At 37.0% G+C, this 19121-nt stretch overlaps 2 protein-coding genes and 1 long non-coding RNA gene across 3 annotated transcripts in view; 1 reads left to right on the top strand and 2 right to left on the bottom strand.

Annotated features, from left to right (window-relative positions):
* The first annotated feature begins 74 nt into the window (after positions 1–74).
* Positions 75–19121, top strand: part of LOC129789885 (neuronal acetylcholine receptor subunit alpha-7-like) — a 69522-nt gene continuing 50475 nt past the window's right edge. Inside the window, exon 1 of the mRNA XM_055826999.1 lies at positions 75–222. Within this exon, the coding sequence (XP_055682974.1) occupies positions 111–222 (112 nt within the window). The 5' untranslated portion in view covers positions 75–110. The remainder of the gene's footprint in view (positions 223–19121) is intronic.
* LOC129789941 (uncharacterized) lies at positions 12064–14524 on the bottom strand. Its single transcript, XM_055827075.1, has 4 exons — positions 14381–14524; positions 14189–14312; positions 12787–12939; positions 12064–12721 (listed from the first exon to the last, which is right to left on the bottom strand). The coding sequence occupies exons 1-4, from the start codon at positions 14464–14466 to the stop codon at positions 12284–12286; spliced, it is 801 nt and encodes a 266-aa protein (XP_055683050.1). The 5' UTR covers positions 14467–14524; the 3' UTR covers positions 12064–12283.
* On the bottom strand, positions 16351–17031 carry LOC129789990 (uncharacterized). Its single transcript, XR_008750519.1, has 2 exons — positions 16662–17031; positions 16351–16586 (listed from the first exon to the last, which is right to left on the bottom strand). It is a non-coding gene; the product is annotated as an uncharacterized LOC129789990 (long non-coding RNA).

The following is a 19121-nucleotide window of genomic DNA, read 5'->3' as shown; positions in this document are numbered from 1 at the left end:
AATAAAAAAAAAAGTAAATGTTTTACTCTACTTTGAGAATTACAAAAAAAAACTGCAAATAAATGTTCGATGAAGAAGTAATAAAGTTGGATTAAAACGCTGCTAGAAGAATGATTCTAAAATTGAATATTTTAAAATCAGTGATGAGACACCAATTGTGGATACGAAGATGGACAATTTTCTGTTCCGTATTTGTCTTGTACTTCCTGTGTCAACCATTATGTAAGTATTTATTTATTGTACCTACTTAAAACAAACCTTTTTTTTTTAAAAACTACACAAAATTATACATGAAAAAATTTTATAAAATCCTCCATACTTAATCCACGTAGAGTGAAAGAGCTTTCGAAGCTACATATAGCAGTCGAGTGCAGAAAAGCTCAACCAGATGGGGAAATAATTAACAGGAAATTATATTTATCGTAGTCACTCCCGTGTCACGCTACAATAACTTTTGATTAGTAACGTCTAAAGTTACTTTACAACTTTATTGAGCCATTAACTTACCTGACAGGCATGAAAATAGGAAGGAAAAAAAATCATCAAGCTGTCGTAAAGTCTACCAGGAAGCACTCAATATATTGTTATAAAGAATGACTCGCATCAGTTGCTTTTCAACGGTTATGATTGAATATGAAAGATTTCTTTCCTTTTAAAACTCGAAAGTTTGTCTACAAATTTACAGAATATTCTTTTATCCACTTAAATTGTTTTTTTTTAATGTTGTTTTGTAATGATTTTCTAAGGATTCTTCTTTAAATAATTTTATGAAAGAACTGAGTCATTTCTCTGGGTTTTTCGATCACAATAAGGGTCTTTATCAGGCCTTTGACAAACTTTAAGAAACATCTTATATTAGGAATTTTAAAAAATTGACTGTCTGAGGTTAATTCTGCCAAAAAAAAACTTTTCTTACAACGTTAAAAATTATTTAAGATTTTGAAAGTTTAAAGTTTTATCGGTTTTATAAAAGAAAATAAAAAACTTACTATTCTAGAATATTTTGAAAATTTCTGGAAAATGGGTCGTATTCAGCGATTAAAAAATCCTTGAAATTTCAACAATTTAAAGGATTTCTTGGTTGCTAAATACGACATGATATTTGTCCTTTTAAAATACTTAGGGGAACGTGGCCCAATTCGGACCTCCAAAGGTCCACACAGAATGGAAAAAAATGGTATAAAATAAAAAGCAATATTTTTGAATTTAGTACCATTTTAAAGCCCATTTAATGCTCTTTTAACTCCCATAACTTTCTACATTTAAAGTTTAATCAGTTTTAAGTAATCTTGGATTGAAAAAGGCTTTAAGAGGTCCGAATTGGGCCACGTTCCCCTACAATTTAAGAAAGAAATAATTGTCAAAAATACCAATAATCTTTAAACTGAATAAATTTTAAGAAAAGAACAGAAAAGATTTTTTTTTAAAGAATCGACCCTTAATTCTCTTAAACGTTTTATAAAATCGAATTAAAGGGTGCTTTGAGAAAGAGAACGATTCCATTTTCGAAAAAGAAAAAGCTAGTTTACAAGTTTCCCAACGTTCTAATTTAAAAAAAAGAAATGTTGACAAATTACTGGACAACTTTTAAAAACCAACAAATAAATAAATCCTAATGTTAGACATGTCTGAGCAATAAATTATTCTCGCGAGGAGACTTTAACATTTAATCTTTTAACATATTTATCCTAATTCTTGGCCAAGATAAAAAAAAAATGTTTACTAAATCATCCCCGAGAGAGTGGTGTGTGGAAAATACATAGCATGGTGCTATAAAGAAGCATGGTGTAGTGTTGTAAATAATTCCACCCCATACTCCGCGCCATTTGGAATATTTAAGCATTCATCTCATGGGATATGTATCAAATTTATCAATAGCAACATCACCAATCCCGGGGAGCTTTCGTGACTGGCTAAGCAATTTGAGCTCTTCTTTCTAGGTTTGTTTTCCTCGCGCGCCATCGTGCTTGAATTTATGTGGTCTGCTTTTTGGTGTGGTGGCATACCCATTAATATTTCAATGTTATTGATCATAAATGACAAATAAAATTTTTTTCCCGTCAACATTTTTATTGTCCGGAAACAATTCCCACAGAGCATCCGGGGTGAATTGTAAAAAAAAAAAATAAAGCGAGCCAGCACAGTGGATTTGATGGCTCCATTGGTTTCTCACGGTGTATTTGCCAGCCGCAGGATCTTGTTTTGCCGTACGTAGATGGGTAGTAGGGGTTGCTTTTGGTGTAGTAGAACCTACATTGCGCGCGTTCTCATACCAGCCCGGAGATTGACTCCGGAGCATACAGTGCTTCCTAACACTTAATCCACGGGCCCCTGGGGGGTAGCGAATTCGCACACGTGGTGCTCCACTTAATCAGAATGGCCGTGTGGTGGCCAAATGAGGGAATGCCTGCAGGAATGCAATTACCAGAAGGTGCTATATGTAGTAGAGTCCTTTCCCTGGTGGACCCCTAAGTGAATTGTGTGGGGATTTCACGTGAGTGTGTGTGTATGCATGAATTCACGATTGGAAAGCACTGAAGTGAGGAACCAACATAGCCGAGTTGGTGCTCGTAATGTTATGAATATAAAAACTTATAGTCAGCACAGTCTTTCGTGTTTTTTTTCCACCCACCCACCACCCCTTCTGTTACTTTCATCGTATATATTTCCACTAAAATGCCCACTCTATTGCTTGGCGCCTCTGTGCCCCCATATCCATGCTATAGGTACTTTTTTTTGCCCGGTAGTGTTGCCCCGATAAAGTGCTTTGCTATACCAAAAAAAAACGAAGGAAAAAATAACCGAGAGCGAGAGAGAGAAACTTTATGTGGTGCACCATAAAAAAGGAATGCCGTGGAATCAATGAACCAGTCAGTCACTCGGTTAGTCCATTTGGGTGCCGACCGAAATCCTCCCACCAAAAGCAATGATTTCTCCATGTCAGCATCCACAAATTCGCTTACGACACGCTCAACGTGCAAAATCCCACCCCCATCCCCAAGATTGTGGGCTGGTGTGTGGTTCACGTAAAATCACACGCCATACATTTTATTTCATTGAACTTTTCCATTATCAATCCCTGCAACCATCAATGGTTGCGGAAAACCCTTTGAGAATATATTTTTTAGGGTTTAATTTTTTTGAGGAAAGTATTGGGAAAATATGAAAAGCTCTTTATATATAGGCATTGTGGTTGTAGCTAAATAGTAAATTGATTGGATGTTTTATGCCTTGATAGACAGATGGCGTGATGGAATGTTGCTAGAAAAGAACATTTTGCGGAAATTCTTAATAAATAATTTAATAGGAAAATTTTTTAATTCTTTGTATAAGAATTAACCAGAAAATCGTTCAATAAACTCTACACACTAAAAATTTTCACAATAAATTTTACAGAATGAGCATTCTACGGTGATTTTGTGAACGTCTTAGTAATTTTTCTTTTACTAAAATTTTAGTTAAATGAATTTTACTGAAGTTTACGAGAAAACCTAAATTGTTTTAGTTTTTTTTTTTTTTTTTTTTTTTTTTTTTTTTTTTTTTTTTTTTTTTTTTTTTTTTTTTACAGTGTCAAACTGACAGGGAAGTAAACTGGTCCACTATTTTATTGGCACAAGAATTTATCGTATTTTAACACATATTTTCTTGTTTTGGAGCCCTTGCGCTATATTTATTTTAGGCTGAGGGGTCCACGATTGAATGCGACTTTTTCGTGGACTTAATAAGCCAAATTTGAAGCTCTTGACCGCTCCGTCTGTTCGTCGGGGATAACCTATTGAAGACATGTCATCGGTGAAGGACCTCACGGGATGGCAGTCCAAGCCAGCAAAAAGAAGCAGAGATCCTGGAGAAGGACCCTCTGGCTACAGTGCTGCAAAACAGTCCAGAATGACCGACTATTGGCTAAAAGCTAAACCAGTTGATACACATAATAGGTTCAACCCTATTGCAGCGTCCAATGAGCCTGCTGATCCGGATAAATCCAATGAGCCGGAAGAGATGGATACAAACAACGACCCTCCGCAAGAGGCTAAGAAGGAGCCGAGACCACCACCCATCTTTGTTCATGGTGTGGAAGACATCATGCCCCTTAAAGATCTTCTCTTAAAGGAGGCAAAAGGTCAATACTCCTATAAATCCCTGAACAATGGTGAGGTTAAAATTCAGATGACAACAGCGGATGATTATAGAGCGGTAATGAGGGAGTTGCGCGCAAAAGGAACCGAATTGCACTCCTATCAATTCAAAAAGGATCGTGCGTTTCGTGTCGTCCTGAAGGGAATTCACCATTCCGTGAAAACTGACGACATCAAGGCCGAGCTGGCGGCGCTTGGGCATAATGTGCAAAGTATTGTTAATGTTAAACACGGGCGAACCAAAATGCCGCTATCTATGTTTTATGTCAACCTCGAAAAAAAGGACAACAACAAGAACATATATGAAATCATCAGGCTGCTCCATTTTGTGGTGGAGTTTCAGGCTCCTCGAGCCAAGAAGGAACTCCCACAGTGCACCAGATGTCAACATTTCGGGCATACAAAATCATTTTGCACACGCAGCCCGCGGTGTGTGAAATGTCTTGGAGATCACCTATCCACTGATTGCCGCAGGAAGACGAGAGATGATGCAGTGAGGTGCGCCAATTGTGGGGGCGCACACCCAGCAAATTACAGAGGCTGTGATGTGCACAGGCAGCTCCAGGAGAAATACTTTCCCAGGCTGAGGGAGAAAACACAAGCTCGCACTGGTAGAGTTGACAATCAAAATCAAAACAACTTCACTAACCCCACTTTATCATATGCGGATGCACTGAATGGAAACAATGACGTCACTGAAAACCCACTAAATAATCCATCGACAGCGGATAATTCCGGGGACATGTCGGAGATTAAGCAGATGATGAAAATCTTTATGGAGCAGGTGCAGCAAATGAATGCAACGCTGAATTTACTGACCGCTATTATTCACAAACTTAATGACAAATAATTTGCTCAGAATTGGATTATGGAATGCCAATGGATTGTGTCAACATGCACAAGATCTTAAATTATTTTTAGAAGCCAATGACTTAGATATTATGTTGATCTCTGAAACACATTTTACACAGAAGAGTCACTTTAAGATACCTAGATACAAAATATACAGCACGGATCATCCTGATAATAGGGCACATGGTGGAGCAGCTATTCTAGTGAGTGAAAAAATAAAGCACTTTGAGGCGGGACACTTTCAACGCGACTTTCTGCAGGCTGTGAGCGTGGTGGTTGAGTTTCTGTCTGGACCAATAAATATATCAGCATTGTACTGTCCTCCAAAGCACAACAACAAAAGAGAGCACTTTACTCAGTTTTTCTCTACGCTTGGCGCCCGTTTTCTAGCAGGTGGCGACTACAATGCCAAACATGTTGATTGGGGATCTAGGTTGACAACAGTGAAGGGAAGAGAGCTGCTTGAGACAGTGAAGGCTAACAACCTAAGCTGTATTACCACAAGGGAGCCAACATACTGGCCAGCTGACCCAATGAAGACACCAGACCTACTGGACTTCTGTGTGACCAAAGGAATTGATCCCAAAAAATGTTTAATGCAATCATGTTGTGACCTTTCGTCCGATCACTCACCGGTTATTTTAACTATACATGAAAAGATTATCCCTGTACAGCCTAAGCCATCATTGACCAGTAAGAGAACGAATTGGAACATCTTTAGAGAGGAGTTAGATCGGACAATCAATTTAAATGTGCCTCTTAAAGCAGTTGAAGATTTGGAAATCGCTGTGGATCAAATCACTTACGCCATACAATCAGCAGCGCAGGCTGCAACTCCGCCCATGCCATCTAGAGGGAGCGACAAGGCTACTGCATATCCTTTCTCACTGAGGGAGGCAATTAGAAAAAGACGAGCTGCTAGAAAGCGATGGCAGGAGACCCATGCACCTGAGGACAAAAAGACTTTCAATAAGGCAATTAAAGAGGTCAAAAGGCTGATGCTGGACTATAAAAACACATCAATTCAACTCTATTTGGAGGGCCTGTCACCCTCAAGATCATCTGACTATAGTTTGTGGAAGGCGACAAAGAAACTCAAACGACCTATGAACCACTGCCCCCCTTTGAGAAAAACTTCAGGCGGATGGGCTAAAAGTAATGCAGAAAAAGCGGAGGAATTTGCCATACACTTGTCTAATGTGTTCAGACCGTGGGACATGACGCCTGATATGAGTATGCTGAGTGAAATTGAGAGCTACATGGAGTCTCCGTTTCAAATGAGCTTGCCTTTAAAATCTTTTACAACAACAGAAATCAGGACTGCCATATTTACCGAAATAAATCCAAAAAAATCACCTGGTTTTGATTTGATTACTGGTCGGATATTGCGTGAGCTCTCTGCTAAGGCCATCACCCTCATTGTTTATATCTTTAACGCAATTTTGAGACTACAACATTTTCCCAGACAATGGAAAGTCGCGGAGGTGATTATGATTCCGAAGCCGGGGAAGAAGGTGGATGAGGTCGCTTCGTATAGGCCCATAAGTTTGTTACCCGTGTTCTCGAAGTTGCTGGAAAAGGTGCTTTTGCGGCGAATACTGCCAATCGTCGCGAGGGACAGATTGTTGCCTGCGCATCAATTTGGATTTCGGAGGAGTCATGGGACGATAGAGCAGGTGCACAGACTTGCTGAAGTTATTGACAAAAGCATCCAGGAGAAGAAGTACTGCTCAGTGGCATTCCTTGACATTGGGCAGGCTTTTGATAAAGTATGGCATGGTGGCCTAATGTTTAAATTAAAGAAAATGTTGCCTCACCAGTTGTTCTGCATCTTGAAGTCTTATTTAGAAGATAGAAATTTCTTTGTAAAGCAATCCAATGAAATAACGTCCCTCAGAGCCATATACTCAGGGGTGCCACAAGGCAGCGTCCTTGGACCACTTATGTATCTACTTTTTACGGCGGACATCCCAAACAGCAGTGGAACAACCATTGCGACCTTCGCTGATGACACGGCTGTGGTCTCGTCGCATGAGGATCCGGTCATTGCCTCGGCAGGTCTGCAGAGGGGTCTCAATGACATCGAGTCTTGGCTCAAGACTTGGAGAATTAAAGCTAATGAAAGTAAATCAACTCACGTCACTTTTGCACTTAGACGAGACACATGTCCTCCAGTGTCGCTGAATGGCACAGAAATACCACAGGCGAATGAGGCGACGTACCTGGGTATACGGTTGGATCGTAGACTTAACTGGCATTCCCATATATGGGCGAAGCGTAAACAATTGGGCATGAAATTCCGGCAGATGTATTGGATGATAGGACCCAAGTCATCACTGTCACTGGAAAATAAGCTCCTTCTCTATAAAGTTATCCTGAAGCCTGTCTGGACATACGGCGCACAGTTGTGGGGTACGGCCTCTTTGTCAAGTATTGAGATTTTACAGAGATATCAAAATAAAGTGCTACGACTCATCACTGCGGCTCCTTGGTATGTGCCGAATGAGGTTATTGCGAATGACCTTGAAATGTCATCTGTCAAAGAGGAGATCAAAAAAATCAGTGAAAAATACAAGGAGAGATTGACCTTCCACCCCAATGATTTAGCGAAAAAACTTGCTGATCCTCCAAACAAACAAAAGAGGCTTATGAGAAGAGTAACTCCGTTGGAACTGCCTGATAGGTTCAATATTTAATATGTAGTCAGAAACAATTGTATTTGGTCTTTGTGGGATGAGGTCGCTGGACCCATCTCTCCATGTCATTAGTATTTGCCACACCGAAAACTTATTGTATTGTATTCTATACAGATTGTTTGTAATAAATGTCTTAAAAAAAAAAAAAAGTTTTTTTTTACGAAATTTTTCTATGAGTTCACCATCAATTTTTACTAAAATTTGTTATTTTTACTAATTTTCTTATTAAAAAAAACTTTAAATAAATTTTCATTTTGCTTAATTAAATAAAATTTCATTTAATTTCAAAAAGACTAAAATTTAGTATTATTTTACTAAATTTCTACGTAATGATTAAAAAACTAAAAAAATTAGGTTTTTTTACTAAAAAAAAAATTTTAACTAGAACGATTTCGTAAAAAAAAACTAGGAGAATTAATTAATTTAACTATACTCATAGGGAATTCTCTGATTTTACGTTTAAAAAAAAGAAATTTTCTCGTAAAAGTACATTTACGGTGATTTTAGTAGCAAAATAACTAAAATTATTTTTAGTGTGTAAGAATTTCCTTATTACACCATTCTGTGTTATTAGTAACTAATTGAAAATAGTCAATTTTCTTTTAAACAGAAGAAAAATCATTGAAATTTTGCAGAAATATTTCCGGAAATTTTCCCATTTTCAGCCAGCTTCAAAAGTTATGTTTTACTGCAAAATGTTTATTTTTTTTTCCTTTAGTCTTCTTTTTACATTTTCGTCTTCTGCTGAGGCATGGATACATCCACATATAAATCCTCTGCAGGTCAATCCACCTTTTAACCCGACAAACTCGAGCGTGTGACAATTTTCCTCAGTTTGGACATGGAGCTTTCACGAAAGCTTTGAAGCTGCCATTACGTGTTGGGAGAGTTTTCTTGTGCAAAAGGCTCGCATGTATCCCTTTTGCACAATAAATTTTAAATGTCAGCCACCAAAGTATCTCTTCCGCGCGATGGTTATTCTGGATTTTGATGCTATATAGAAGGCGAGCAATGTATAAAAAGCATGTTATTGCCATCATCAATCTTCAAATACTTTACTTGGCATATTATCCTCAAACACATAGCACAAAGTGTTCCGCCATTTCGGTATGGGATAAAAATGCCACACGCGAGAACATTCTCGCGCGGACTTTTTGTCTCAGCACCCCGATGCGATATATACTGGGGAATTTTAATTAAATACTGCGGCACTGTGTAATGCTGTATTTAATTATCCATAGTAATCTCCCCCTGTATTAATAGCTTAATAGGAATATTAAGATGCTCCAATAAACCTATTCATCTTTCATCTCTCGCCCATTGAGATCATCGCGCTATATATGGTTAAGAGCAAGCTCTCATAGCATGAATCTTCATCCATCCTACATACATACATATATCTCATGGTAAATCCAATTGCATCTCCCTCCCCAACTGATAGGTAAATTGATATCGATATTCTTGTTGCCCCTAATAGCCTTCATTTATCAATAATATCCGCACAAGAGCCGTAGGGGCGATGGATGCTGGGGGGGTGTGAGAAAGCAACACCGTCTCTGTCGTTTCTTACCTAGGCCACACCAATCCTACGTTGTACGCGCTCACAACCATGGATGGTACAACCCCCACACCCCTTATGCCCAATTCAATTTTAATGTGTATCTTCCGAACACACAAGAATATCCCACCTGAGAGGCTCAATTCATGGCAGCCACACAATTTGCCTTTGATTCTATGCGAAAACCATGCGAATTATTAATAGACACAAGTCAGAGAAAATCACGGAAAAATCCCTTTTTTACCCACAAATGTGCGGTAAAAGGAACTGATGGGGAAGCTTCTCTCCCTAAATGACTTAATGTAAACTTAATACAAAGAGTACACCATTAATATTTAATGAACATTATACACAAAGTTCCCGAATATCCTAATGTCAAATGTTGCAAATTCATGGGGATTTAAATGTTTTCAGGTTAACATAGAATACTCTCAAGGAATAAATATCAAACGTTAGAAATTCAGGGGGGGGGGTGCTTTAATATCCAATGATAAAATAGATGATTATAGAGCTTATTATAAGCTTTTTAGCATATAATATTTGAATGAAGAATTGAATTTCTAACGTTGGAATAGTGAATAAGGTAGCTAACGTTAAAATTTGAGGGAAATAGTGCGTATAATACTTTCTTAAAGATATAGCTTAAGAATTTATTTCAAACGTTATAAATACAAAGTTAGAATTAGAATTATGTAAATTATAAAAAAAAATTTAACGATTAGTCAGAATAGAGATTCTAATATTCTTATTCCTTTAATGATACGTCAAACGTTAGAAATTTTAACCACAGTTCAACCAACGATTAAAATTCAAACATTTTCAAATCCTAATTTGAAAATTTCTTAAGTTTTCCTCAAAAATTCCACCAATTTCACACTGATTGCAATTGATTCACATCAAGGAAACAATTCTCTGCAGATTCCCATATAAATTGGGCTCAGTTAGTGAATCCGCACCAAAAGCAATTCATCCGTTTCTCGGTAATTTTCTAACAAATTAAAATATCTTCCTCCCATTCATTATCAACAGGTAAAATCTCACGCGAAAGAACAGAAATTCCTCATTTATTTAGATGATGCCTAATTTATTCCCGTGATTTTGAGAACAAACCTGGATTTCTTATCAAATATCTCACCGCAAGAAGTTGTAGGTAGAGCGAGCTTTTACTTACATTTAACGATATACACCATCGCGCACCACCCCCGCCGTACCCCGTAAATGGGGCTTACATCCCTCTCTTGTATTGTTTTTGCTTTATACCGTGAGAGACATGAAGGAGATTAAGCCACTTTATTGATTGCCTTCTGCTCAGTAGAACACATCGCGGAGGGGAAAATAGCAACATTTAATTATTGCTGAATTAATGATAAAATTTAACACGCCTCAATACATCCCCGATGATCCATTATGAGTGTGTCTGTCGCTTTGGAAATCTCACGCAGAGAGCTTCTGTCGCGGCCGGATATGAAAGATTTGTGGAATGGAGGGAAAACTACTCGAAATTTGGGACTAATTTATTGAATTATATATCTGTGTGGATGGTACATAGTGAAATATCTTTTGTGAAAGCACAAAATGTATTGCAAAATATTCCAAAGAGTATGGTCCTCGTATATATAATATTGTATTACTAATGATGGGCCATACACATGCCCATTAATTTAATGTCCATTTCGAGAGCTTTCCGGTTTTTGGCCCCATTAAATTCAAAAGCTCAATGAGTGCGAAAATTGACTGTCGATTCATGGCCATTTTGTGAATTTCAATATAGATTTTCTTGTTAATTAATGTTTAATTTTAAATTGTTTTTTTTTATTTAATTTAAATTGCGCATATTGTTTTTCTTTCATTTTTAATTGAAAAATATAAATTTTGTTAATTACCCAAATGGGACACATGGTTGCAAATTTCTCCATGTATTTAATGGTGCGTTAAAAAGAATTTAAAAAAAAAAGTAATTTCCCAAATTGAATTTTTATTTGAGAAAATAATTTAGTAATGAATTCAAGAATGAATTTAAAAAAAAGGAGAAATTAATTCATTTCAATGAAAATCGATTGTAAATTTCTATCTGCTTCAAATTGATGAATTGCAGGGTTTTCCTTTTACCAGAAAGATCTATTTTCACTCTATATTATAACCCCATAGCTTCGGGATATTCCGATATTGGTAAATCGAGTGGGTGGCTGGGGGGAATTGTGGGCAAAAAGGGAGTAGTTTTGAGGGATAGTGAGAGACTTTGAGATAGGTCAAGTGAATGATTGTCGAGCTGAAACTCTATCAAAGTTGGATGTTTGATGAATCAGTGGGAAAGTTCGATGGAACTCTAAAATGCTTAAAATGGAAATATGAATTTCCCTCCACTATTTCTACCCAATTTCAAGTTAAACTCTATTGCAGAACTTTGTCGTGTAGTGATTAAATTGTGCAATTAATTCACTGCCTTCCTTCGTCTTTTCATCTACTTAATTTATAAAGAAAAGTCCTAAAGTTTCTACAAGAAATTTTCACTTTTACCCTACTAAAAATTAATTTTATGCACTGAAAATCTTTCCAAACTTTAATTTTCTGCAAGGATTGTAAATAATTTTAGAAAAATAAATTAAGAAAGGCTCTTGTTGACAATTTTTCATTCAATTTTCAACAAAATGTTAGAGAAAAATTGGAAAATTGCCATTTCTCGTAATGATAGGGAAAAGTTCTCCAAAAGAAAGCTGTAGAGAAAGAAATTATCTATTTTTAGAGATTTCTTTGGCTTGTCTCATGTTCACAAAAGCTTCCGAAACTCCACCTCAACAATTTAAATAAAATTATGCAAGACTATGCTGTTAATTAATTACTTTAATAAAATTTATCCACATGCTTACGTACAATCAGGTACTGTCTAGTATTAGATAATACAATTAAAACTTAATTATTTCATAATTTTAAATACGTACAAAATGGAATAAAAACTAAAGATTGTTGCACACTTAATTTCTAAATTTTCTTTTTGCATTTTATCTGCATGTCAAATGCAGTTTTTCCGCAATTTTCATTGCTCACACGTTCGTGTACTTCTGGAACAGGCTGATTACGTGGTCACTGTACTTGGCCAGAGGGGTTGGGTCGGAGGTGTGCAGAGACTCCGTGAGAGCCGCACTGACGTCCGAAAAACGAACGCGACTTGCATTGACTTCATCAATGGCCTCCTGAAGGAAAACATGGAGTGTGTTGGAGACAAAGTTTACAATGGTATTCTCGAAGAAGAAGATGATAATCTCAATGGTTAAATTGGCCAGCCAGTCGGTGAGAATATTCCCACGGACGCGCACGTGAATATCACCAATTGATGTGACACGGAAGCCTTGCAAGAAGAGGAAGAAGTCAAACATGTCGAGTAGGAGGTCCATGCGAATCACCATGTCCTCCATGTGCCCCTCAACCCAACCCCGGAAAATCCCAAGGCCCATCACACGTGTCTCATAGTCGTAGTGATACTGCAAATGAAATATTTAAATTCAGCACCATACTTCTCAGTTGTGCTTCCTCTTGGCAAACTCACCGGCATCCTCGTGAGACGCGATGCTATTTCCATCCTTAGAAGCTGACGGTTGTACGACAAGAAGCAATCGTCCGCCCGACGAACGTCCTCGATGTCCAGTAGGAGACCATTGAACAAGTCAATGATACCTCCGTATGTTATCCAAATTGGTTGCTAGACACCAACGAGAGAAACATCCATGATTTGCTTTTATGAACTTCCAAAGGGACCAGGGGGTGGGGTTTATGGGATAAACAACATTGTCGTTAAATCGATTTTGAGTGCATCAGTATCAGGATTGTTTTGCTTGAGGTGTGATTGCAATGGAAATTCCCCCCTAAATGCGGAAATGATGCCCCCGCAAAACAAACTGGAAATTCTATGGGAAACAATGGTTGACCAAAGAGGATTGCAATGCCTGGTATTTACATGTCGCCTCGTTTCTCACTTCAATATCTTCGTCATCTCTTGGACAAATCCAAAACTGTGTGTGTGTGTGTGTGATTCTCACATTGTTGATGGTGCTTTTTTGTTTGAGGGAAAATTGCACAAAGAACAAAAGAGATAGCTTCCCCAAAGGATCAAAAGCTCCTAAATTGTTTTGCATTTCGCAGTAATTTTTACACGAAAGAAAATTCTTTAAATTCTTTAAAAAGAGTGGTCATGATTTAAAATTAGTTTTGTGCATTTGAAAACTAATATTCCTGCATTTGATGTACTGAGAAATGTATATGCAAATTCCTCACAGAGCTAAAATATGTAGCTAAATATGTATATCAGGTATTGATTACCTCCATACATAGTACATATATCGTACAAATTCAATAATAATTCCCAAAGCTCCGCTAAAGCTCCTGAGAGATACAATTCAAAAACATATTCGCTGTAAAAATCACTTAAGAATCCCCAACGTAATTTTATTCACTGTGCGGTGGTGCGGATTCCGTACCAGCTGCGTTTAGAGCTTTTTTTTGGTTCTCTTCTTTGTCTGAAAACTCCTTTTCTTATCTCTTTGTCTTGCCACACCTGAAATTTGATCCCGAAATTCCTCCCACAAACTGCGCACGAATAATCTTAATGAAACAATCGATTACAATCAGAGGGAATAATGAAAAGGTATATAGCAGAACTCTCTATCGCTTCTCGTTATCAAGCATTAACCAGACTTAGAGTTCTTATCGGAATGGATCACAAAGAATTGCTTTTTCTACATGACAAACTTTTTTTCGAATGTCTTCTCTGACGGAGGAACTTCTTGATAGTTTTTTTTGTCTTGGTGCGCATTGAGGTATTTTTTAGAGTGAAGAATTTTCTAGAGTTACCCGAAAGTTGAAGTCGAAGGAATGGGTGGTAATTAATCGGAAGCTTTGAAATGATATGGTTTCACATTACACAATGAAGAGCACTCGAATCACCCACTTACAGCTTCCCAGCCAATTGATGTAGGTGGCAGACCCATTGGAACGAGTCCAGAGCTTCGGAATATTGGTGCCATGTAGGTCAAAACGTAGTCCGTGTATTGATTCATATTTGCTCGTTGAACATTCCTTTGGGGATTAGATTTAAATTTAATTCGTTCACTTTAGTGGATGCATAAGACAATTTAAAGCCGTACCTGCCACCCCAGATATCCTCCTCCACAGGGTGTACCTGCCCAAAGGCCAGAGCCAGGAGGGCTACGCACACCAAACGATATCCCATGATTTATTCCACTTCACAGCAATTTTCAAATACACCACTCGCCACACAAAAACTACCCGCCAGAGTAACGAACGTGCCTTTTTATACCTCAGCGGGATTTTACAATCAATGGGCTATTTATCAACAAAAAAAATAAAAGAAGCAAAGATTGGTGGAGGCAACACCGTGGGACATCGAATCAATTAATTGATAATTTTGTCCGAAAGCCACCCAGTCAAAGTACCATTCATAAATTATATCAACGACGAGAAGAGTATTAGTCAGGTGGCTTTTAACTCACATTTTTTTTCAATTTGTTAACCAACACACAGTCCGAGTATCATGCAAAAATTTACCACACCATGAGAGAAGATTTTCCTCCTCAAAAAGCAAGAGTTTGGAAAATCCAAATATTTATGTTTGGGAAACTTAACTGCTCTAATTTCTCAATTCCCGCCAGAGGCAAAAGGGGTAAATAAATTCACCTAAACTAACGTTATCCTCTTGAATTTCAACGATATCTCTCCTTCTTTCTTGGCTACACTCCAGACACTGCAGCTTTCCCAGCTTTTCCACCTTCTCCCCCAATTTTGCTACATTTTCTCCCCCATTCAGCCAATTGACTGCACCTATAAAATTCCTATGTGAGGAAAATACGTGTGTGCATTGTGGTCTTGTTGGCTTTTCCACAGTGAAAATGCAGCAAATTTATTTTCACGTTTGCTGTGAAAATGTTCTTTTCACCAATCAAGAGGATATCTCTTCGACATTCTCATGATTTCATTTTATTTATTTATTTTTTTTTCTTACTATTTTTTTTACATTTTATACGAAGGGTATTTTTTTAAGGAAATTAAATATTGCAAACTCGTAAGGAAGAAATAAAATTAGAGAAAAAAGAAAATCAATTTTAAATTTTACGAAAAGTTTAATTAAAACCATTAAAACGTAGGTGGGAATTATTCGGAGTACAATGAGGATAATTTTTCATGTCTTTTTTTTTCACTTTTCTTTTTAATTTTAAACAAAAAAAATGTTACTAAACATTTTTATAGCCTGATGAAGGTATTAAAACAAATACCGAAACGTCATGATTCTGAGAAACTAAAGCTTTTTTATTATCCAGCCATGACCGCATTCAAATAATTTTCTTTGAATAACAATCGTTAAAAATCTTCATTCAATTAGAGCTTTCCATCCTAAAGCTCTTTAAAGAAAATTCTTCAAGATTTAAGGCTATCCAGCATGACCCTACTGTTATGAATTAAAAATGTTCTGCAATTGAACATCACATTATATTGGAAGTTTATCGTTTAATTCTGAATAGTTTTAATTTGAGGGGCTAATTCTGGCAAAAATATTTTCTTTTCTTTTCTTACAATTCATGAGTTATAAGGTTTTTTGGCATTCTCACAAAAAAAACTTATAAATTTGTAAGATCTAAAAAGTTTCACAGTTCAACTTTTAGAACACGTCGCGAGAAACATTTTTGCTATAATAGAAAAGAAAAGGTTTTGGTATTCCGGCCGATTTTTTTCTTATAACTTGTAAGAAAATCTTACAAAATCATGTGTTTTATAAGGACCTGCCGAGGTGCTTTTTCAATCTTTTTGTGAATTTTGTGACCACCAAAGCATGATTCCTTATCATCATAGGCAACAATTGACTACTTTGACGGATACTTTACATGAATATGAGTGTTTGGAATTGTTTTGGGTTGTTTTTTAACAAAAACTTTTGTGAAATATGTGGAAAAAGTCTGACCATTTTTTTTGGGAATTATGCCAACGAATGTCAATACTTTCCAGAGACTTGGCCTTGAGGAAGATAATTAGATTATGCCTTCACGCAGGCTGCACTGAAAGATATTTCTGTATAGTGTAGTGTAGATTAAAAAGCAAAAAGTTAGAGTACGAAAAGCCTTTTTATTTAAGAATATTAGATTCCCGACTTCATGCCTTTATGGCCATTCTGTAAAGCTCTGTTCTTTCACAAATGCTTCCAGCATCCCAGGATGGGATTCTGCTTATTAAATAAACATTTCATGCTGCCTGGGACTTGTCCGGGTATCTCTTCCCGGAATTTGTGGATGCTACAGAATGTCCAAAAGTTCCGGATGATTCAATTTTGCCCATCACAATCTAGATAAAAAAAATAAAAAAAAAACTCTTTATCATGTAAAATGCAAAAATACTTTAATAGGGTTAAATTTTTACCAAAAATCCCGAATAATCCATTGTGTTTTGTTGATAAATTCACTTAACTTTAACCTCATTTTATTTGTTTACATTAACTTTTTTCACTTCGTCTATTTTCGGCATTTTCAGTTTCACTTCGTTTTTCAACGTTAACAGCGACATCTGTTTTCGACTTCCAGTTTCGGAGGTCTGTTACTATAAAATAATGAAAAAGAAATTTTTGCTGGAACAGCAAACCTTACAAAATCCCTTGTAAGCCGAAATAAATAGAAAATAAACGTCCCTTTTCAATAAATTTCCTGTAATAAAGTTCGATCCGAATTAATTTTATTTATTTTCTCAATGTCAAACGTCACAAATAGCGACATCTAGTTACGTTTTGGTGTTTTGAGGGTAATGTTCTAAAAAGGTGCTATAAAAGACTTTTTTTGCTGGAATACCAAATCTTACAAAATCCCTTGTAAGACGAAATAGATAGAAAAGAAAATATTTTTGTGAGAATAAGCTCCTGAGTTTTTATCTCGTATATTAATCTATTGGAAACTTTGTTTCAAATTTTTCTCTTTTAAATTTTCAACACTTTTTCAGAAACTTTTCTTCCCGTAGTTTTCTTCACATTGCTTTCCCGATGCTGGTCTCCAGCGTACAATGTACTATAAAATTGCAATTTTTATCATGAGGAAGCAAGATTTGTGGAAGAGATTTTCTCCTTCTTCAAATGTGAAAAACGGAAAGAAAAACATGATGGGGAGACATGGAAAAAAGTTCTGGAGATGTCAGCTCTTCAATTTTCGTCTGCCAAATAAACCTTTTAGTGAGAGAGTTGCGAAGAGAGATTGTTTATTTGGACAAATTCTTCGGTGATTGTAAAAGGAGGGTTTTTGCGGAGACAAATTCCAAGAATTGCTGAATGATAAAATGAAGCCACTCACAGTCCACCAAAACTTTTGCTCTTCCTTATCAATCCGATCGATTGGGCGAAAAGAATTCCAAACGAGATATTTTGGAATGTGTTTACCCCCCCATCTCCCAGAAAGCTTTTCCTGCAAAAGCTCGCAAGTGTTTATTTAGAGGCTTTTTCATGCTTCTCCTCGACCTGCCACCCACCCACCCCATCTCAAAAGCTCCCTGCTTTTGTGCTGGTTTATTCTATAGTGCTCTGGAGGATCCGTGGTGGGTGTTAAATATTAATGAAGCTCCCCCCGGTCAAAAAGTGTGCAGACATTCATGGCAGCTTCAATGCTTGTACTTTGCACTTTAGTGCGGAGAAAGCGCGCGGGAGGGTTGAGCTCAATGGGTGGGTGCTACCACAACAGAGTGACACAAAAGCACTCACGTGGAAGCGCTAAAAGCTGAAAAGGGACACCCCAAAACACCTCGTACAGGAGGAATAAAGTTCCCGTTTACGATCAACACCATTTTGTGATGTTCTCTCGTACAAAATATCGGCCTTTCTGCCACCCCCCCCCCTGCCGTGGCCCGATATGAAATCATGATTCTGTAGAGAATTGAATTTCACTTCACCATCGTGTTTTTATCAACTACCCAAAAAAAAGCTCTTAATCCAAGCTCGTACAATGTTTCGATAAAAAAATAGCAACAAAAAAATCAATCAGAGTCAGATTCAGGAGGTGGCTAAATTAAGAAATTAATTGGATTTAAATGATTTTTTATGTATTTTTTTTAATTGAATATTAAAGTTAATTTTTAATTATTTGGGATTTATTTATAGCCAACAAAAAAAGGTAAATTAAAATCAATAGTGGTTAACTCACATGAAAATTTCTTTTGACGTATAAAAAAATTACTCTGGGTGATTTTATTACCCTCTAAAGTCTCTAAAAAAGTGGGATGAATGTACTTTTAAAAAATTAAGAGAAAACTTCTATTTATTTTCCAACTTTATATCCCAAAAAAATTATCCATGAATGGAGAGAATTTTCCATGAAGGGTTGTTAACCCCTATTTTGGCTTTGAAAAAAATTTCTTATTCATAAAACTTTTTATCCATTCTCGCGTGCAAAGTGCGTGATTCACTCTACGTGCAATAAATAATTCACATGTAGATAATTGGGACAGATGGTGTGTGTGTGTGTTTAAAATTAGAATTTTTGATATCATTTCTCCAGCAGCAACCCTCGTACATCCCCCTTGTGTGCTATTTTTCTACACTCGATGGCACATATTGTGACGAGAAAATGGGTCAGGCGATGTGCAAAAATCATTACACGGAATATCCCCAGATTTGCCCGTCTCCTCATGCCTTATAATCTCCCACGAATGGGCGAGGGTAGAGAGAAAAAAAAATTCAATTTCCCCTTTTTAGGGAACTTTCCTTTTGCTCCCTCTCACCCCCGCCCCCCCCCCCTCCCACTGCAGTACTCGCGCGCTGTTGAAGCAGCCAGCTAACGTCCCACGTTGTTGGTGGATACATACTTTGCGGAGGCCTCTTCCGCGTGCCATTAATGCGATGGAAAT

Source organism: Lutzomyia longipalpis, chromosome 2 (genome assembly GCF_024334085.1).
Source record: "Lutzomyia longipalpis isolate SR_M1_2022 chromosome 2, ASM2433408v1".
Taxonomy (NCBI): domain Eukaryota; kingdom Metazoa; phylum Arthropoda; class Insecta; order Diptera; family Psychodidae; genus Lutzomyia; species Lutzomyia longipalpis.
This window is presented reverse-complemented; position numbering and strand designations above follow the sequence as displayed.